The sequence below is a fragment of the Ochlerotatus camptorhynchus genome, unplaced genomic scaffold (assembly GCF_037179485.1).
Source record: "Ochlerotatus camptorhynchus isolate MF236.1 unplaced genomic scaffold, CSIRO-AGI_Acam_v1.1 ptg000216l, whole genome shotgun sequence".
Taxonomy (NCBI): Eukaryota; Metazoa; Arthropoda; class Insecta; order Diptera; family Culicidae; genus Ochlerotatus; species Ochlerotatus camptorhynchus.
This window is the reverse complement of record NW_027040706.1, coordinates 767221-789076: the sequence shown is the minus strand read 5'-3', so window position 1 is coordinate 789076 and position 21856 is coordinate 767221. Positions and strand designations below refer to the sequence as shown.

At 37.3% G+C, this 21856-nt stretch overlaps 1 protein-coding gene across 1 annotated transcript; it reads left to right on the top strand.

Annotated features, from left to right (window-relative positions):
- The first annotated feature begins 303 nt into the window (after positions 1 to 303).
- Positions 304 to 21655, top strand: LOC135703608 (uncharacterized). Its single transcript, XM_065224879.1, has 4 exons — positions 304 to 459; positions 7679 to 8107; positions 8227 to 8386; positions 21208 to 21655. Exons 1-4 carry the CDS (start codon positions 312 to 314, stop codon positions 21377 to 21379), a joined length of 909 nt encoding a protein of 302 aa, XP_065080951.1. The 5' UTR covers positions 304 to 311; the 3' UTR covers positions 21380 to 21655.
- Positions 21656 to 21856: the final 201 nt, after the last annotated feature.

Below are 21856 nucleotides of genomic sequence, written 5' to 3'. Positions count from 1 at the left end.
TGCAACTTTGCTTTAATGCTTGGTGGGGGTGGTACAGCAACCCAGTAGTGAACCTCAGACAAAACAATACGAAATGAAAATTGAATTGAAATATTTAGTGCTGGAATGCGTGGTTTTTGTGATATTTTTTTTTAATTTGTCTGGCTGCTTGGTAGAGAGAGAAAAGAAAGAAGCTTTCAAATTAGCAACATGAGATTGATGGCTGCTCAGTAGCTCGAATGTTTCCAATCGTTTCGGTCGATCCGGAAATTCCTTGGATTAGTGCATCTCTTTTCTGTCGATGATCAATAGTGAAAATTAATAGCGTGATAATGTGCAAAATCCAAAGAACGTTGTCGTTGGCGGTGATCTGCGCCTTTGCTTGTCTTGCCACTGGTGAAGAAGCGAAAAATGGCAAGGATTCATACCTTGTGGCGTTGCAGAACTCCCAGCAGATCAATCAACAAAATAAAGGAAACGGTTAGTGTCAATGATGTCAAATTCTTAAGTGCATACGGTTAATTAAGTCTAAACGGAGAAAAAAAGGATTCATATCACGAGTCGTGAGGGAAACAGCGGAAGGGAATTGTAACATCATGCGTCTCCATCGCAGTGTCATACTGAACTGGCACTTTTTTTTCCTTGATTTGTTTTCCGTCGATCTTATTTTCCGTGCTGAGCACAAATGCTACCCGGCGCCAGGGAGGCAGCTCCCATACCTGGACCCTACATATCGACCCATCAACTCATGAACCGAGGACCAACGGCTTTACTTACGTTCAGAAGGAAGGCCTGATCAGAGATGTTATGCCTCAGAAAAAAACCGGCGGTGCCGACTGGGATTGAACCCAGGCCTGCTGGGGTGAGAGATAATCACGGTTACCACTACACCACCGGCGCCGCTTAAGTAGCACTTTGAAGTTTATACGAAAAAAAGTGAGCTTTTTATTCTCCTCGTCGTAGCCCTTCGTCACAATGATGTACGGAAAAGTTTACTATCTGTACTTATGTGAAGTTTTCTTAGTTGCACAATTGAACGTCAAGGAAACTAGTTTTTAATTAATTGTCGCGCTGTATTCATTTTACCCCATTGGCCAGCATATTTTTAAAATGCTCGTCATCGGAATGTTAGTTCAATTCTTAATTATTTTTTGTTGTGAATTTATACCGAAGATACCGATACCGAAGAACTATTTTAAAAAATAGAGTTGCGGATAACAGTATTTGCAATTTTTCCTAGTAAATTTTTGAGCATAGACACTCTTGTAATAGATGAACGGATATGTACCATATTTTGAATCCAAAAGAGCATTTTTATACGATTTGACAGCCCGTTTGGATAACGTGCTCTCTTGCCGTGCGGATTTGCTTTTGGCTGAGTGTTACTGCTACCTACAGCTACAACAAATTTAAACAGCAGTGCTACCAAATTTTCTACCTTGTTTGATTCTTATTCCTCTTTGATACTTGTTTGGAACATTCACCTACGGGTAATCCTGCTTTGATATCGAGTTGGAAAATTCCTCTCAGATCCTTCAAATTCTTATAGTAAACTGCTTCAAAGTCGATTTAGAGAGACACTATAAATTTCTACTTTATTATTTCTCTTTGATCCTTGTTAAGAACCTATCCGAGTAAGTCCTGCTTGGATATCGATTTGAAAAACTCATTTTCGATCCTTTTTATAGTAATCTGCTTGAAAGTCGATTTGGAGAAATTTTTTTCTGCCGTCATGGCACCTTAACGCAAAAAGGCCCCTTCTGATGAAATTCATTTAAGCAATCAATTTGATATACACACAGATGATGAGAATGATCTATCATTCAGGCAAAATTCCAATCAACATTCCCGGCATAATGCCAAGAAGGAAAAGGTCCACCCTATTGTGGTAACCACTTCCGATTTACATGCTCTTCGCACGGAACGTTTTAAACTTCGTTAGTGAATTCAAGTTTCCATTTCAAATTGACCAGTGATGAATCCCTGGATCAGATCAAAAATGAATTGGCAAATTTACCTGGAATTGAGTAAGTCCATGTAATTAAAATGAAAATGAAATTCCCTCCTGGCGATTTGCGCAAAGTGCACTTTAAGTCAAGCGAACTAAATAACCTTAAGGCCATAGAAAAAGCTAACCTTATACTCCATGTGGGGTGACCCCTGGGTATTGGTTAACAGCCATACCTATCACGCCAATGTTACGAATTTTTACGAACAGGCATACGAATAGTATTGTTTGCATGGGTATAACTTTTTTTTTTCGCCATGAAATTAACTGAAACTTTTACAGTAAGTAGATTTTTTTCTCGAAATTATGGTTTACTAAAAATTTGAGTGGTTCCGGTTTAATTGCGGGTTTCCGAGTGGCCATCGGGTGGAGAAAAGGTACCAGTCGTCTAGAATAAGGTGATACTGGAAATCTACAGCAACAGGCATCTATGCGTATTGCTGATTAATATTTTAACAATAGCAACCCAAAACCTAGTCCTAAATACTGAGTGTCCACCGGAAGGCTATCCAGTGACCTGGATCAACTTTAATCTTGATTATTATGTATTTTTGATCGAAGTATGATTTATGTCTGCAACTATATGAAATGTAGTTAAATTGTGATTTTTGATATGTTAGCTGGACATTGGCTCCAAATGGTCACGAGATGGTCCGCCGGAAGATATGAAACATCCGTAAAATTTATTGCATCGTAACAATGGTGAATTTTGATATATTATCTGTTCATTGAATCTAAATGGTCACTAGATGGCCCGCCGGATGATCCGGATCATCCGTAAAATTGAGTGCTCCGTAAATTCGAGCAAAGCAGCCATTTATATGCGATGTGACATAATGGTGTTTGCTGATATATTATCTGGTCATTGGATCCGAGTGGTCACCAGATAGTCCGCCGGAAGATCCCGAATATCCGTAAAAAATGTTTTTGTGTAAATTTGATCAAAGTATGGCTTGCTTTATGTCTGTAACTATGTGAAATGTAGTTAAATGGTGATTTTTGATATATTAGCTGGACATTGGCTCCAAATGGTCAGGAGGTGGCCTGCCGGAAGGTCCGAAACATTCGTAAAATTTAATGCTACGTAAATTTGGTCAAAGAAGGCCTTGATTATTCTCTGCATTTATATGCGATGCGGGAAAATGGTGTTTGCTGATTTATTATCTGGTCACTGGATCCGAATGGCCACCGGATAGTTTTTCGGAAGATCCTGAACATCCGTAAAATTGATTGTTGTGTAAATTTGATCAAATTATGCCTTGATTTGTGCAACTATATTAAATATAGTTTTTTTAACTCTTTATTTGTTCCAAATTCAAAATAAATTACATTTCATTTTCACCTAGGTGCTTCAGTTACTACAGTAACCTACCAGCCTTAATTGTTATGATATATATCTAAGTGTTTTTACATTGTTCCTGCCTTGGCAATTCAGTATTTTAAATAAGTTGTTTAAACCTGCATGCCAGTATAAAAATTGAAATCTTAAAAATAAAAACTAAAACTAAATCTTATCCAAGTATAAAGGGAATTAATCGTTGGAATTGAGGATTGCAACGATGTTTGCTAGAAATTAATAACTATTTTGTTGGACATTTGTTTTACAGTCTCAACACTCGAAATTATATGTACCTCGGTAGTACTGTACCAGGGAGGCAACTTCAAAATCATCTTCAGAACTTTGTTCTGAATCCTTTGAAGTGCTTTTTTCCTGGTAGTGCAACAACTAGACCATATTGGCACAGCGTAAAGCATGGCCGGTCTAAAAACTCGTTTAAATATTAGAAGTTTATTCGTCAGGCAAAGTTTGGATTTCCTGTTTATAAGAGGATACAAACATTTAATATATTTGTTACATTTAGCTTGGATGCCCTCAATGTGATCTTTAAAAGTTAATTTTTGGTCAAGTACTAATCCAAGATATTTTACTTGGTTTGACCAGGAAATTGGAACTCCGTTCATAGTTTGACTACTTCTAGGTTTCAAAAACGAAGCTCTAGACTTATGTGGAAATATTATAAGTTGAGTTTTGGAAGCGTTGGGAGAAATCTTCCATTTTTGTAAATAGGAAGAGAAAATATCTAAACTTTTCTGCAGTCTGCTGCAAATAACACGAAGACTTCTTCCTTTAGCGGAAATGCCTGTGTCATCAGCGAACAAAGATTTGTGGCAACCCTGAGGCAAATCAGGGAGGTCCGAAGTGAAAATGTTATACAATATAGGCCCAAGAATGCTACCCTGAGGAACTCCTGCACTAACAGGTAGTCGATTGGATTTGGAATTTTGGTAGTTTACCTGCAGAGTTCTGTCAGTTAAATAATTTTGAACTAATTTCATAATATAAAGTGGAAAATTAAACTTTTTAAATTTAGCAATCAAAACTTCATACCAAACACTGTCGAATGATTTTTCTATGTCTAGAAGAACAACTCCAGTTGAGTAGCCTTCAGATTTGTTTGAACGAATTAAATTGGTAATTCTTGAGAGTTGATGAGTAGTTGCATGCCCATCCAAACTGCTCATCTGCAAAAATTGATTTCGTTTTGATGTGAAGCATCAAACTATTTAAAATTTTCTTTTCAAAAAGTTTACTTATTGAAGAAAGCAAACTTACTGGACGGTAGCTAGAAGCTTCAGCTGGATTTTTATCCGGCTTCAAAATTGGAACAACTTTTGCATTTTTCCATTTATCAGGAAAGTATGTCAAATGGAAACCTCTGTTAAATAATTTTACCAAGAAAGACAAGGTACTTTCTGGGAGTTTTTTTTATGAGGATATAGAAAATTTCATCATCACCTTTTTAGTTATAGACCTTTCTTCGTGCAAATCAGGAATCATCAAAAATATTTTTCCGAGAGAAAATATTCAGATAATCCCGAGCAACCTGATTCTCAATAGGACTAGTAAGACCCAAATTGAAATTATGGGAACTCTCGAATTGCTTAGCAAGTTTTTGAGCTATTTCCGAATTTGTGATCAAAATTTTACCACCTTCTTTAAGCGCTGGAATAGGCTTTTGAGGTTTTTCAAAATTTTTGTGAGTTTCCAAAAGGGTTCGGAACTCGGGTCTAATATAGAAACATTATTTTCAAACGTTTTGTTCCTCAGGCCTCGTTTTTTTAATTTGTTTTTGCAAATCCCGCCAGATAACTTTCATGGCAGGATCGCGTGTTCTTTGATATTGTCTCCTACGGACATTTTTAAGACGGATCAAGAGCTGAAGATCGTCGTCTATTATAATTGAATCGAATTTAACCTCGCATTTTGGTACTGAGGCAGCTCTAACTTCAACTATAAAAGTAGTCAGAGATTCAAGAGCATAATTAATTTCATCTTTGGTTTGCAAAGGAATGTTTGGATCGAAGTTATATTCCATAAATGTTCGATATTGCTCCTAATCAGCTCTATGGTAATTGAAAGTAGAGCTGCTGGGATTACAAATTATTTCTTGGGATATTTCAAAAGTTACTGGAAGGTGATCAGGTAACCAATTGGCTACAAAGTTGACATGAATCAGTTAAGACCAAATCAATAGTGGAGGGATTTCTTGCTGAAGAAAAGCATGTTGGGCTGTTTGGATATTGAATAGTGTAGTTATCTGCAGAACAATCATAAAACAGAATATTACCATTTGAATTGCTTTGAGCATTATTCCATGATCGGTGTTTTGCATTAAAATCACCAATAATGAAAAATTAAGACCTATGACGGGTAAGCTTCTGAAGGTCACCCTTGAGAAAATTCTTTTGCTGGCCTACGCATTGGAATGGCAAATAGGCAGCTATAAATGTTAGTTGTCCAAATTTTGTTTCAACAGAAACTCCCAAAGTTTCAAAAACTTTGGTTTCAAATGAAGAAAGAATTTTATGTTTGATTCGTCTATGAACAATGATGGCAACGCCACCACAGGGTCCATCAAGACGATCATTTCTATAAATTAAATAATTTGAGTCCTTCTTAACCTTATGGTCAGGTTTAAGGAACGTTTCAGTTATAACGGCAATGTGCACGTTAAGAACTCTCAAAAAGTTAAATAGCTCGTCTTCATTATCTTTAAGAGATCGAGCGTTCCAATTTAAAATATTCAATGATTTAAAATCCAGTACTGAATTTCAAAGTCATGACATTATTTATTCGCACATTTTAGTCCAGTTTGAATAGCATCAAGCATGGAGTTAGATTTAAGCATATCATGTCAATTAACGATTTCTGTAAAAAAAAATCCATTCTGGGCAGTCCTTTCATGACAACCTTGAACACACGTTCAGTTTTGGTGTCGTAAGTAAAAAATTTGTGCTGCTTCTCACTAAGATACTTGAGAAGACATTTAAATCCGTCCAAAGATTCAGCCAATACACGGCATTCACCCTGACGTCCAATTTGTAGTGAAAACTTAAGTTTCACGAAGTTTAAAAGTTCCATGCGAAGAACATGGAAATCGGAAGTGGTTATCACAATAGGGGGAATCTTTTCCTTCTTGGCATTAAGCCGGGGAAGTTTACTAGATTTTTTCTTGGATGATGGATCATTCTCATCATCCGTGAGCAAATCAAATTGATTGCTCAAATTAATATAGTAAAATGGTGTTTTTTTTTAATATATTGGGCCTTATGAATAAAAAGAGTTGACTTTACTTTCCCGTGCTTTTGTTACGGGAAAAGTAAAGTAAATGCTTTTATTCATACGACCTATTAGCTGGTCATTGGCTCCGAATGTGTACCAGAAGATGTAAATTTGATCAAAGTAGGCCTTGATTTGCTCTGATACTATATAGAGTGCAGTTAAATGGTGATTTTTATATATTTTCCAGTAAATGCTTCTAAGTGGCCATCAGATAGTTCACCGAAAGATCAGAAATATTCGTAAAATTTATTGCTTCGTAAATTTGATCAAAGTAGGTCTTGATTTTACTCTGCAACTATATGGAATGTAGTAAAATTGTGGTTTTTTACACATTAGCTGGTCATGGCACTCACAAAAAGCCAGCTCAATTGGTTGAAAGACTGTTGAAATGGCGGTGGGTAGACGGCACCACCCTCCACACAAATCGGGGATTCCTGTATTATTGTTTTACGGTACGGGAACAAACCTTAAACAACGTTCGAGGGATTATCACGTTAGGGTAAATAAATAATGTCGTTTTTGCTCCACCAAACTGAATAGAATTCAAATTGGGTCCTGATAATTCTCCAAAAATTTATGCAATAAATGCTCCATTCGATATATTATGCACATTTTACATTTGATCAATGACTGCATTTATGTTAGTGTTAGTGTTTTGTAACTGAAATCTGTGTGAGGGATTCGTTTGATAGATTTTAAATAGAATAATATTGATAACCAATTAAAATTTTAATATCAAACAAATCTTACATCAAATCTTATTCCAATGGTTCATCCACATTGTAAATCCATCCACAACTGGCCATGTTATTATCGTTTAAAATCGCTGCTACGATGAAAATCTTCAGTAACACAAATAACTTGATTGGAAATCTCTATTCAAAGATATAATTTCTAAAAAAATCAATTACCCAAGGTGTAGCCAAAATGGAACCAAGTACTTTTGAAATAGGTAACATTGACTACAAGTTTCGAAAATTGTGTATACACTTGAGCTGAAATGACCCAAATGCTATGTAAATATCAGTGTTAAACCATAAGATTATTTATTAAAATTTTACTTTCAGGATTGGTGCGGATACCACGTGAAGATTATAGCAACGTGCCATCATCGTCCTACGAATATAGCTTAGCTCCATCAAACACCTACGGAGCTCCGTCAAATAGTTATGGAGCTCCTCAAAAATCAGTGTACGGGCCCCCAAAGCCAGTCTATGGTCCACCTCAACCAGTTTATGGGCCGCCAGCACTGATGAACCATGGAAAACCCTACATGAGTCCCGAGAGCTGGCTTCTTAATAAGCTGAAAATGAAATTCAACTGGTTTACGCTCGCCAAAATTCTGCTCAAGATTGTGATATTCAAAAAAATTGTCAAATTCCTTGCCTTGTTGTGCTTATTGTTTTTCATTCCAACGCTGAAGCCAAGTGAAAGCGACAGTGACCACAGCGGAGGAGACAATGAGGATGAACACCGCCGCAGCTACGACTTGCAGTGTGAGTAGAATTCATAAGTACCTACCAGACGACCATAAATTTAAAATTTGCATGCGTCCGTTAGGTCAGTTCCCTTTGCCGGCCTAAAGATAATCGGAATTTCACTATTCATATTGCAGATGACTACAAATCCCGGCTTAATCAGGTGACAATGTTTGCCCTGAAAGCAATGGAAGCTTTCACTGTCGATAACGAGCTGTATTGTCCGGAAGAGAACTTCCTCGGCTGCCGAGCGAAGCGAATGTTCGATGTGATCGACGAGGAATATCCGCTGAGCATGTAAGTTTAGCGTTTTAGTCTTTATTTGCATAACAAACAGCATTGAAGAGTCTCAGAGTGAGTACTCACCCATCATATAATCGCTGATTGTGACTCTCTGATAGCGAAATTCAACACTTTTGGACTATTTTGAACGCACCTACGATGGTTGGTTTATGTATTTCTACCTACTTTTACTTGTTGAGTTGAGACGCTAATGAAAATTATTTTTATCAGCATTCGTGAAATTAGATCACATTTTTAATAATTAAAATAGGTTGCAAGTTGCAATAATAAATCTTGAAAACAAAAATACACGCTTATTTTTAGCAGAGCGTTAAATGATTAATGAATAAATTTCTTAGATACTATTTGTTATTTATTGATCTTAATCAAGTACCTCGTTGTGATGACGGTTAAAGATTGATGATAAATGTCTTGAAATTAATGGTAAATGCTTGATTAATCATTTATCATTAATCATTGATTCATTTTTAACGCACTGATTAGATTTCGATCAATTCACTGATGAATTAACCACCGGTTACGATACTTGTTTATCCAGAAAAAAATACCTACCAAAGGAAATGCAAAAATGAAATGTTCTAGCCTGAGACATATACCTAACCTAACCTAACCTGGATTGGGTATCAAGATTGGGTCTGCCAGTTTTCTGACAAACGTTTGGTTGATCGTTTGTTTTTAAACTTACTTCAGGTTAGAAATACTAGAAGGAGAGATGAGCGGAGAGAATGTTTTGAGCCAAATGAACTGTCAAAATTTGAGCCAAACGAACATTCCCATTCGAATTTTTCTGAGGATTTCTTATTCTTACTAGAATAAATGTGAGAGAATTGCAATCGTTTCTGTTCAATCACCTTTATGTTTCGTGTGCTTCTCAAATTCAACTTAATAAAAAACAATATTCTAACTCTATTGATTAATTGATCTTCGTCGGTTAATGAATTTCACCAAGCAACGTGCAAAATATTGCGATACAATCAATTATTATTTTGCATGTAAATCGATTCAAAAATACAAGTCATTTGAAATGCTAGCTTCTAGCAAGGGTTGCAAGATAATTTAGGAACAAATCCCTGCTGCCGAATTGTATTTTGTTTTCTCCGCCTATCTCTCCCTCTGAGTATTTCTACTTCAGGTTGAGGTTCACACTGACAAAAAGTACAGTTTCGCGCTGGATTGCAACTAGTTCCAACTCGGGTGAAAATAAAATTTGCTAATAGTTTGGGATAACTATCCTAATAAACGGAAACCAAAAACGAACATTAACTCGAATGGTTCAATTATTCCACACATGGTATTTATGGTATTTTTATATTTCAAATTGATTCGGCTTCTGTGGAAAAAGTTATTTAGGTCAAGTGCACCGCGAAAACATACAGGGCTATAGCATAGAGGTAACTCTAAGACTAGAAGGTCCCGAAATAACGTGCTCTACTCTTCGGTCCCAAGCTAATCGATTCACCCCTCGAAACATAGGAAAAACCAATAACCCCTCATTTTATCTGTCTAACTTTCATAGCTGAAAAGTCCGTATGTTGGACCTATAGACTTTTTATTTATTTCACCGAACTACTAATTGAAACACTAAAAGTGAAACCGTGATTTTAAGAGGTGCGTAGTACTAGAATTTCGACTAGAATGGGATACGTTAATCGTTTGCTTGGGACCAATAGGCTAGTCAAGTAGTGAGCCAATTTAATATCGTTAGTTTCGTATTGATTGTTGGTTATAGGGGAAAAGGCGCATTTACATGGCCGGTCGCAACTTCTGAAACCAAACCTCCCCTCAAATGCTACGTCTGCATCTTTCCTAAACATGGTCTCTATATCAACGGTTATCATACTAATCATCCTTCCACTTCCCAAAAGACCGTGTGGACGTGGCAGGCACCAGTGCTGACTATAAATAGCTTGAATTAGTGAACTTGCATATTGAAGATGGATAAGCCATAGAGGTAACTCTAAGACCACTGGGTCCCGAAGAAAATCATTATTATTTTTGGCTCACTCAGTACCAGAACAACGGTCCCAAGCAGTTCCAAGCTATTTCACTCACCCCTGCATGTTCTGCATGAATCCACACACCCCTGATGTTATCTGTCAAACTTTCATAGCGAATCAAAACAAACATAGTGTAGTAATAGAATTTCAACTAGAATAGGGTACGTTAATCGTTTGCTTGGGACCAATAGGCTACTAAAGTGGTGAGCCAATTTAAAATCGTTAGTTTCGTATTGATTGTTGGATAAGCTAATCCCATAATTCCAGGCTAAACAACGAACAAAAAATGAATTTTTGAATCGCCTTTTTCCGATTTGTATGAAACTTTGCTTAATTGTTCGTTAATGGTAATGATTCACATTTTTTTCTAAAATTCAGCCATTGGATTTTGTATTATTTTCAAAATGACGTCATTGTAATTTTTCAAGAAATTGTTGCATGGAAACGGCATTTCAGATCAAAATGACGTCAGAGACAAAGTTGTTGAGAAAATATAATGTCTTTGTGGAAAAATAATCAAACAAATCTTTTTATTTCTTTTATGTAAAAATAAAAATATAAATGAACATACAAATATCTCCAACTGTCCTTGCCCGATTTTTATTTTGTTATGTTGTGTCACCTTCATACCCATCTGAATCGAGCCCTGTAACATTCGTATGACCAGTGGCAGATCATTCTGAACTACCCCTAATCGAATACGCTACTAGCGGTGTAATTCCTCTGCCAAGTTTTTTATTGGTTTTGGTTTTCAAAACAGGTAATAAATTCCTGAGATAGTGCTTGATGCAAGGAGCTGAGACCAACTCTAGATATACATTTCAAAATGCCTAACGAAGAAACAACTTCTTGATGATTTTATTCAACTGCATTCTGAATAATACTTGTACTATTTTCAATAATGACTACTGTGCAGGGTTTGCTCAGACACATATGGAGAATATATTAAATCACAACAACATCGAACTACGGGTGTGGTATAAGGTATATAGAGATGCTTTTATTCGACTTCACGACATTGTAACAGAGCTTATGCGATCATATTTTGATTATCGTTTGATTATCATGAGAAGGTAACGTTTAATTAGGTACTATTTTTCATTGATTAACCGATTATTCAACTACGGACAAATTAATCCGAAAAGCAAGTTTGTTTTTAAGATTATGTTCATTACATTTGTTACAATTGCCAAGGAAAAGATAGTCAGGTTATTTTTACCCTTCTTACAAAGAAGGGTATAGTGTATAGATATCACTTGAAAAACCGACTATCGATCCGAGGCCATATACCATTCGACTCAGCTTGACGAGATCGGAACATATCTGTGTGTGTGTACGTGTGTACACACTAAGATTATTTTACAGATTTCTGTAAAATTTTACCGAAATCTCAACAGCTGAACGTTCGGTAATTTTTTTTACATTTTTCCTGTAATTATTTACAGATATCTGTGAAAAATTCACAGATATTTGTGAAAAATTACAGGAAATCTGCGAAACTGTTTACCGAACGTTCAGCTGTTGAGATTTCAGTAAAATTTTACAGATTTCTGTAAAAATTTCTAAGTGTGTATGTGTGTATGTGTGTGTGTATGTAACGAAATGAATGCGCTCACGTTTCTCAGCAACCGCTCAACCGATTTGGACAAACTCGGCGCCAAATGATAGGTCTTGGGGTCCCATTGAACGCTATTGAACGGTTTTGGAATTGGTGAACCGGTTCCGGAGATATGGCCGGAATAAGATCCGGTGAATATGGGCCTTCACGCTGGATTTAACGGAAAACGTATCAAAACCATCATATACCATTCGACTCAGCTCGACGAGATCGGAACATGTCTGTGTGTGTGTGTGTACGTGTGTATGTGTGTATGTGTGTATGTGTGTGTGTGTATGTAACGAAATGAATGCGCTCACGTTTCTCAGCAACCGCTCAACCGATTTGGACAAACTCGGCGCCAAATGATAGGTCTTGGGGTCCCATTGAACGCTATTGAACGGTTTTGGATCGGTGAACTGGTTCCGGAGATATGGCCGGAATAAGATCCGGTGAATATGGGCCTTCACGCTGGATTTAACGGAAAACGTATCAAAACCATCATGCGACACATCAAATTACTACAGAATTCAAAAATAAGATCAATGCAAGTCGTGTTAAGTGTTCCAGACCACATTGGACACACTTGGACATGTTCCGGGTACCCCGGGGAAGTTGCTTGAATATGAATTGAATCAAAACCCATTAAATCACATTAAAATACGATGATAAGGTGATTGGTAGCCTCACCAAATAGACTACACCCGGATATACTCCGGGTACCCACAGGCAGTGGCGTAGCGTCACTGGATGACACGGAGGTGGGGGGCTTGGACACTGATAATGACAATAAAATAAATAAACTTGAATAAGTAAGAAGGGTCTGATCACACCATAGGTGGATAAATTCAGGTTTTTCAACTACACATCGATGGATTTATTGTAGTTCGTAAGACGATGATTGGTGATTGCGATTAGGCGTAGTGACACAAATAAAAAAAAAAAAAGTGTTGCGCCTGGGATTGAAATCGCAACCTTCTACTCCATAAGTGGAAACGGTAACCACTAAGCTGCAGATTTGGTCTTGTTGTTATGCTAAACCAGTGTTAACGAGTGATGAAGCCATGCATCGTTTATAGAGCAATTACGAAGCATGCTATTTATTTATTTATTAGTTTACATCAACAGGCTGAGTGTTGCCCCAATAATGTTTAAGTAAATAACATTAAAATACATAGTCCAGCTTACAATACAATAAAATACATGGTCATTCAACGGTTTACTGCGTCATAGAAAATACGGGAAAAGAGCCGGTGTAGAATCTCTCGTGTCAGGTTAAAATCTAACACTGAAGAAACTCGATTGAACACACGTTGAAGGCCGTTCATGCTATAGTTAGTGCGATGCTGAGGCAATCTTAACATAGCGTAATTTCACAGCGTTCGTGGTTGGACGTTCACGTTGATCTTCTCCAGGATTGTAGAACAATCAATTCTACCCTGTAAACTATCCGCGATGAACAGGGCCCGCGAAGTGTCTCTCCGAGTACGTAGAAGCTCCAGATCAATCAGTTGACATCGACTTTCATAACTGGGTAGACGAAAAGGGTTTCTTCAAGGCAGCTTCCTAAGAGAAAATCGAAGAAATCGACGCTGAACGGACTTAACTCTTTCAGCTTGGGTTCCATACTGCAGAGCAATATTCCAGGGTGGACCGCACCAGGGAACAGTATAGCGATTTGAGACAAAATATATCGGAAAAATTCTTTGCAATCCTGAAAATGAATCCCAAAGATCTTGACGCCTTTTCGACAGTGAACGAGATGTGTTGCTTATACGTTAACTGGGAATCCAGAATAACTCCCAGGTCTTTCACGTGGTTGACACGGCTGATAGTTGTTTCCTGAAGTACATAATTGAACATGATCGGTTCCTTCTTGCGAGAGAAGGTGATAACTGAACACTTCGCGGGGTTGACCTGCATTCGGTTAAAGTTGCACCAGTTAGCAAACGCTTCGAACTGGCATTGGGGGAAGTGACAGTCATCGATAGAACGGATCCGGATATAGATTTTAAGATCATCTGCATACGATAGACGAGGGCCTTCGAGGACCAGATTCACGTCGTTAAAGTACAACAGGAAAATCAACGGGCCTAGGTGACTTCCTTGAGGTATCCCTGACGTGGCTGGGTAAGTAGCAGACTGACATTCACCAACGGTTACCATCAGCTGTCGATCACTGAGATAAGAGCGAAACCATCGCAGGAGGTTTCCATTTACTCCGAGTCTATCTAACTTAGCATTCGCAATTGCATGGTTCAGTTTATTGAATGCAGCCGACAAGTCGGTGTAAATTACGTCTGTTTGAGCCCGTTCTGCCATGCTTTCCGTGACATACGATGTCAGACAAAACAGATTAGTGGTAGTAGAACGATCGGAAACGAAGCCGTGCTGATCACTACTTAGATACTGCTTACAATGAGAGAGCAGGAGCTACATGATGACTAACTCGAATAACTTCGAAACTGAGCTCAACGATGTGATCCCACGGTAATCATCCACGTCCCGTTTGTTTCCCTAATTGTGAACAGGAAACATATGTGCAAATTTCCAACAAGATGAAAACATACCACTCGAGATGGACATGCGGAATAGATGCTGCAATGGTGTCAGCAAGCTGGCGATATGCTTCTTCATAAATACTGATGGGACACCATCGGGTCCTGGGTTGAAGGACGACTTAAGTTGTTGTGCGGCAGTGGAAATCATCTCGACGTCGATGTCAATTGCTCCCAACGCCTGACCGGAGAGTGGTACATTACTAGCTGCTAGGGTAACGTGGTCGTCGGTTAATATCTCATCAGAGAATACGCTGGAAAACTTTTCTGAAATCAAGCGACAGACCTCCTGAGAGGTGGAAGCAACTTCTCCGTTGAACATCATTGACGATGGTAGGCCAGACTCTTTGCGCTGCTCGTTAACGTAATTCCAGAAGGACTTCGGGTGTGACTTGAGTTTACTCTGAATCCCACGTTGATATCGCGAATAGCATCGATGGCTAACTCGCTTGAACTCATCATTGAGCCTAACGCAATGATGTTTCAGCGATAGCGTACGATACTTGGTGAATTTCCTTAGTGCCGCTCGCTTGGTCGATTTCAACTTTCGCAATTGGCTCGTCTGCCAAGGAAGGTGTGAGCCATTTCGGTGAACTCTCTTTGGAACGTGTCTGTCAATGGCATACGCCAACACATGTGAAAAAGTTTGCGCAGTTGTTTCAACGTTATCAGGGTCCAGGACGCTTCCCCAGTCTATGCTAGACAGTACGTCGATGATACTACTATTATCAGCTTTCCGAAAATCGTATGACACGTTTGTGGAAATGTCTTCAAAATCCCGAACATGACTATCTTGGACAGTGACAACCAAAGGAGGATGATGAGGAACTTGCTTTACTAGTGGAGAACGTGCCGTGGAGATAACTGGAACAGTGTCCTGAGCGCTAACGAAACAGAGGTCTAAGCTTCGATTAGGCTAACTGATCCTGTATGAAATACAGAGCGTACAGGGTCTGGATAGAGAAAGCCACTGTGAGATGGTTTCCACGAAACACCAGCTAGATTGAAGTCACCCAGAACAATTATCTCATCAACTGGAGTTGCAGTTTCCATTACGGCGAAAACGGACCGACAATGGATTTCGATAAGTTCGTTGTCACGAACACGGTCAGGAGCAATGTACACCGCACATAAGTACAGTGTGCGATCACTCAGTTCAACGGCAACCCATGGTTGTTCCACACAATCCCACGCGTCATTTTCTAAGCATGCTATTAAAACATGGACGCATTTTGGTATAAGAGCTTACAAGTCGACTATATTGCCCTTTATTCAGCAATATTGTCAATCAATCAGCGAATCCAAACACATAAACCAACCAACGATAAAGACAAAATGCTTGCTACTACTTCCAAGATAAACTCTCTCTCTCTCTCTGTAATATAGCTTGGTCGGAGGTGTAGAAGGACAATGATACAGGGGTTCCTGGGGTAAAATGCACCAGTTAATGAAATCAAGGTGTTTTACCACTAAAAAAAAAAAAAAAACAACAGTGAATATAATGTATTGTCTAAATTCTCTTAAGCATTATTTAGTTGTTTATATTCGCAACATGCATGAAAACTTTGAAAACAAAGAGATATTAGAAATTGATATAATAATCTAGAAAAGTCACTTATTGGGGCAAAATGCACCCATGCTGAGGTCAAATGCATTACAACAATGGGGTAAGATGCTCCATAATGATGAGGCAAAATGCACCCCAACAATGGAGCAATATGACTCTCCTTGTCGTCTTATAAATGATGATGACCAATTGAGGCAGGAGAACGTCTTCATTTTAGACAGCCTCCAGTTTGGATCATAATTGTCCAAAGGTCCATGACCGCTTAACAGACTTCGGAACGTTGCGGACCATTTCTGAAGAAATAATGGAACGTATACAAAGCTTGTTCACTAAAGGATCATTTTGCCCCAAATGTATTTATAAAGAAACTGTTTTTGATCATAAAATAGAAATAAGTATTAAAACTTACCAGTATTTTATCAGGGAGATGTAACTCTGTTCTCAATCAAATGGGTAATATCTTTTACCGACGCTTAATATTGTTTGAATCGCTAAAAAAATCTTTACAATGCGGAGGACATAATTGCACTATATTTATCCAATGCACACTGGTTTCTGTTTTTATTTGTATTGTCTGATAACATAGATATGCCAAATTGATACGGTATCCAAAGCAATCGTACATAACTCGTAGGGTAACTATTTTGTTGTAAAAATGTATTTTTGGTTTAAAACGAAGGAAGCGTGCTTGTTACCCCAGGTACCCCTATTGCTAACTTGCTTTGTTGCAATATACACGGTTGTGGACAGGGCTTGATCGGATTTGAGAAAAGAAATAGTGGTTTCATACTAATTCGCTAATCTATTTATTCTTGTATTTTTTATTGAAATTTTCAGAAACTTTCCCTTTTTTTCAAAAATGCAATTTTCTATCACAATTTTGAATAAAGCCTTATTTTTGAAAAGGGTCTATGGATATTTTGTATATTTTTTATATTTTGATATGTTCTAGGGGATAAACAACGCCATCTATTGTGGATCTAAGATTGGGCCCATCGCTAAAAATCTGCTATTTATCAATTGTATCTAGATGAACGCGTCATTGAGACGGTACTAATGCCATTTATAATGAAATACCAAAACAATACCACACAGGTATTCTTTGGTATCCAAATACCAATTTTTGATACTTACAAAGTGTTTCGCATGTAATTTTTGGTATTATTCTTTGGTATTTTACCTCTTCCCGAGCAGGAACCGATAGCTAATCGATAAAAAAAAAATGTATATCTTAATGTGGTATGAACCCAGATTTTGGTATGCTTGTGGTATAAAACCTTGTTTTGATATTATTCAGTTATCGAAATATTTTGTAAAATATCAAATGAATACCAAAATAACAAAATTTATCCGTTCAGTTTTTAGACAATAACACCTAAAAGAGTTATTGAATTGGTATTAGAAGACCTTCAAAATACCAAACTATGGTATTCTGGCATCTAAAAAAGCGTCTGTTATCCGTTTTTTTTTTATTGTAATAACTAAATTAAATATTAGTTCGATATTCGTAGAATATTTTTGAGGTTTTATTTTTGGTATTTTACCTCTCATGTCAGACTCACTAATACCATATTTAGGTAGCCAGTTATGCTATTTTCATACCTGAATTTGATATTAATATGTTATGTTTTCCTACTCGGGTTACGTCATGGACATTTTGTTATCAGGTCAGAATTAGGTAGTCATAAGATATTTTCTCCTGCTCGGGTATATAGGTCATAATGGACAAAAAATTAAGATTTTTTGAAAAACTGTAGTTTTTGGCAAAAATCTCCAAAACATGGTCATTTTTCAAGAACATCAAATTTAGAATAAAAAAAATATAATGAATGAACATCAAATTTAGAATAAAAAAGCAATTGCACAACATATTTCTAAGTGGTACCGTTTTCAAGATGTAGAGATAGGCATATTTTTTTTAATGTTGATAATATATGGAACTTTTCGAATGTATTTCGCGATTTTCCAGTTCCTAAAATATTTTTTTTTTCCAAAAGATCAGAATTTTTTTAGTGAAAATGTTCTTGCCGGCTCATGATATGATATTTTGACGTTTTGGGTAGCTGTAAACCTTCCCAGGATTCAATAAAGCTTTCGATCTCTTTTTCAAATCAAGATCGAATGAGAAGCACATTTGATATATATTTTGGAAATGCTTCAGGACCTATAGATAACAACAAAATCGTAGTATTACACAGATAAAAATATTTTGTAATTTTCAACTACCAACTGGAGCAGGTTTTTAAGTATAAAATTGCACATTTAAAAATTCAATGAATTAATGCTGAAAATTTACACGTTCATGTAAATTAATATCGTTGATCGTTGAAAATTAAATCAATTTCAATTGAATTTTTGACTGCCATGTAAAGATAATATTTTATTGCTGTATGTTTCAACCAAGGCCAGAAAATGCACATGTTTATTTAGATTTTGCTGTAAAAGTCTGTCTATAATGGACAATAATTGGAAAACTTACATCAACATAATTAAACAGCTTCGAGGAGACTGTGAAAAGCACGACCTGTAAATCCCTACATTCGCTGTTAATGTCTTACGTGGTTCTGAATCGTTCTTGTAATTTTCTTGTATATTCATGGCACTCCATGCAACGCAAGATTTGCCTTTACTATTTTATAATAAGGGCACGGGTGAGTTAAATAATGTGCCATTATTCCAATAATCACATTGATTATTTTCAAATCTTCGGCAATAGTTAATTCGAGTTGATTTAATTTCAAAAGAACGTTAGAAAAATATGTTCATATTTTTCGGGCAGATTAGGAGCCAACGTCAATATATGAAGGTGTTTTACGCCGCTATCGTTAAAACAATTAGCGGAATGATTTGGAATTTTCGTTACGGCAGAGAACAATGAAAAAAATCAAGAGATTCGAAAAATTCACAAAACATATTACCCAAAGTTTTCCGCAAACTTAAATTGCTCTCCGTCTCCACTTTGAAAATATCTTCCGTCCGCATGTGATTCCGTTATTTTAAAAGCATAGTAGAGTTTACTTTTCGAAAAACTGACGGTTTTCCGTGACGATTGGATACATGAATATTTTCAGATCCTGTTTGAATCAAATTTAAGATACAAAACGCATAAGTTACTATTTAACTGAGGTTATTGCTCTTTCTGCTAGAAACTTTGACATAGCTGCATCTGATGCTTTTGGAGGAGAACTCGTTTCTATCATAACGTTCTGAAGCAGTACAGACGTGCTTCTTTTCTCGTCCGATTTACGTTCGACAAGAGTCACACATGCACATTACTTTACTGTTCAAATTGCTCGTTTTCGAACGACCTACCTTTGCTTTTTGAGGAATTTTTCCAGGAAGATTTTTTTCCAAATCTTATCTGAGCCGCGCAGTTTTTAAAATGACGTGCAAACAAGATAAGCAGCGTGTCCAAATTTTGCTCGCGCTGATTTCAAGCAGCTTGCGGGACAGGGAAGGTGGCTTAAATTTATAAAACCATCAAACTATCGAAGTTCCCGAAAAAATATCTCGTCTGCACGTGTGGTCTAAAAAGCGGCATTTTCATTACTACGGGAACCATCAATCAAGAGATCTTCGTCCAGGAGTGCCTGGAAAAGCGGCTTCTACCATTCCTAAAGCAACATAATAGACCTGTGCTGTTCTGGCCGGACTTTGCGAGCTGCCACTTTGGGGAAATGGCAATCGATGCGAATAACGTGGTTGTGGTACCCAAAAACCACAACCCTCCCAACAGCCCAGAACTCCGTCCTATCGAACGGTATTGGGCCTTGGTCAAACGGAATCTCAAAAAAACTAATAAATCCATGGCCCACGCACATTAGATCCGGATCGGACGCGTTGCGGTTAAATTACAGCTAAATCTATTGTCTAACTGTCAAATTAAAGTCAACGCAACGCAAGCGGATCTAATGTGGGTGGCGTTCGGCGGCAAATAAGGTCGATGAGACCACTGTGCAAAATTTAATGGAAGGGTTTAAGCGGAAGATACGGCAGTTCGGATTTGGCAAACCAAAAGAATAAACGAACATTTTTTCCTTTAAATATATGCATTTAACTACCAAAAGAAAATAAGAAGATTTTTGTGATATGAATTTTGACTGAAAGAAAGGATTTTTTTGTCGACCAATTTTTGCGCGTTCCAGTCTTTAATGCTCATGCTCATAGCTTGTCATCCAAGTGTATCCGTGGCAATAGAATAATCATATTTGTATGTATGCACGACTACTACCTTACTGCTACTTTCCGCAGCAAGGGTGCAGGAAATTCGACACATTGCAAATATTGAGGGTTACTCTCTCCACGAACATGGATATCACTTAAATATCCAAAATCACTTTCTGTACTGCACCAGAAATTGGTCTTACGTTTTTGCTGTTGATTATCCATGATCTTATTTAAATTTATACAGAAAGTAAAACGTGTTGCAACCCACAGGAGAAACTATTATGGTATATGATGAAGTGGAAGTCAATGCCTACTGTGCATTATAAGAAAAGTGTACCGCCTATTGGGATTAGCATTGATAAAGTAAGCTCTCTAGAACCGCACCAAATTTGTTTACTTCAGCCCTACACACTTAATCTAGCTCGGTAGAATCTCCAACAGCCGATTACCTCGATATACCTGATATCTCAGCAAAATGTTATTTGTTAGCTGAGTCTCGGCAATTGTTTTACTGAATCTCAGCAAAATAAATTGCAGAACTACTCGGCTGTTGGAATCTCGGCGAAAAAAATTAAGTGTGTATGGATTATTAAAACATTGTAACCATTAAATATTTTTTTTTCGTATTTAAAACACTTAACAACCGATGTTGCATGTCCTGTTACACGTAAAAGAAGCATTTGTTAAGAGATTTAATTGTTTTCCTTGAGATTTTAGCATATAGGACTTTAAATGGGCCTAACTCAAAAATGGGCCCAATGATTTTTTTTTTAAATTGCCCAGGATCGACTCATATACTAAGTTTTACAAACTTGACCCACCTTATGAGTTCTTTTTTCTGCCATGGAGAAATGATACATTAAATTGTCTAATAAAAAAACGTAAGTACCTAATTCATTGTAATAACATATTTTTCGTTTACTACGCAGGATCCTTAATATGTACGTTCCGCAATCTCAACACAAAAAGGTATTCCGACTGCATTCCAACGATGAAGACTATGACGGTGTTCAAGTTGCCGACAATGGAATCGACCACTCCACAGATGGCGTCAACAACAGTAGCAGCAGCAGTAACGAAAGTCGTGAACGTGATGACTAGATCGAAACGGATCCTGGATGTGGCGAAAAAATAATTGCACACTCGCAGTCTACTTCGATCGATCGTCCACCGTATACTCGAATCGATTATGAATTACGATAAGAAGCGAAAAAAAAATGCGTGGTTTGAATTTAAAACCGACGGCCGACAGTGTACTACTTTCTCGATCCACAGTGTACGATAATTTATAAGCTAGGTGTGTAAAATTAAGTGCCGGAGCTCGGCTGCGCTAGTACTCATTTAATTTATTTATTTATTGTGGTTGTAATCATTTTAATGCCATCGTTGCAATAAACACGTACATGAAATGTGTGTTAATAGAAGCATATAAAAGGATTCGTTTTTAATTCGATGACATAACTTACTGTTTGGACTGGAAGCAAGGAATTTCGGATTTGCATGAAAATAAAAGATCAACGTTATTAGAAAAAAAAATATCACTATGCATTTCTACACGGCCGTTGACTCTAACTCATA

What these genes read in the sequence shown, in the direction of transcription:
- LOC135703608 (XM_065224879.1), top strand. Translation starts at nt 312, where the DNA reads ATGTGCAAAATCCAAAGAACGTTGTCGTTGGCGGTGATCTGCGCCTTT. An exon ending in TCAACAAAATAAAGGAAACG is followed by an intron (nt 460 to 7,678) that starts GTTAGTGTCAAT and finishes TTTTACTTTCAG; the next exon opens with GATTGGTGCGGATACCACGT. An exon ending in CCGCAGCTACGACTTGCAGT is followed by an intron (nt 8,108 to 8,226) that starts GTGAGTAGAATT and finishes TTCATATTGCAG; the next exon opens with ATGACTACAAATCCCGGCTT.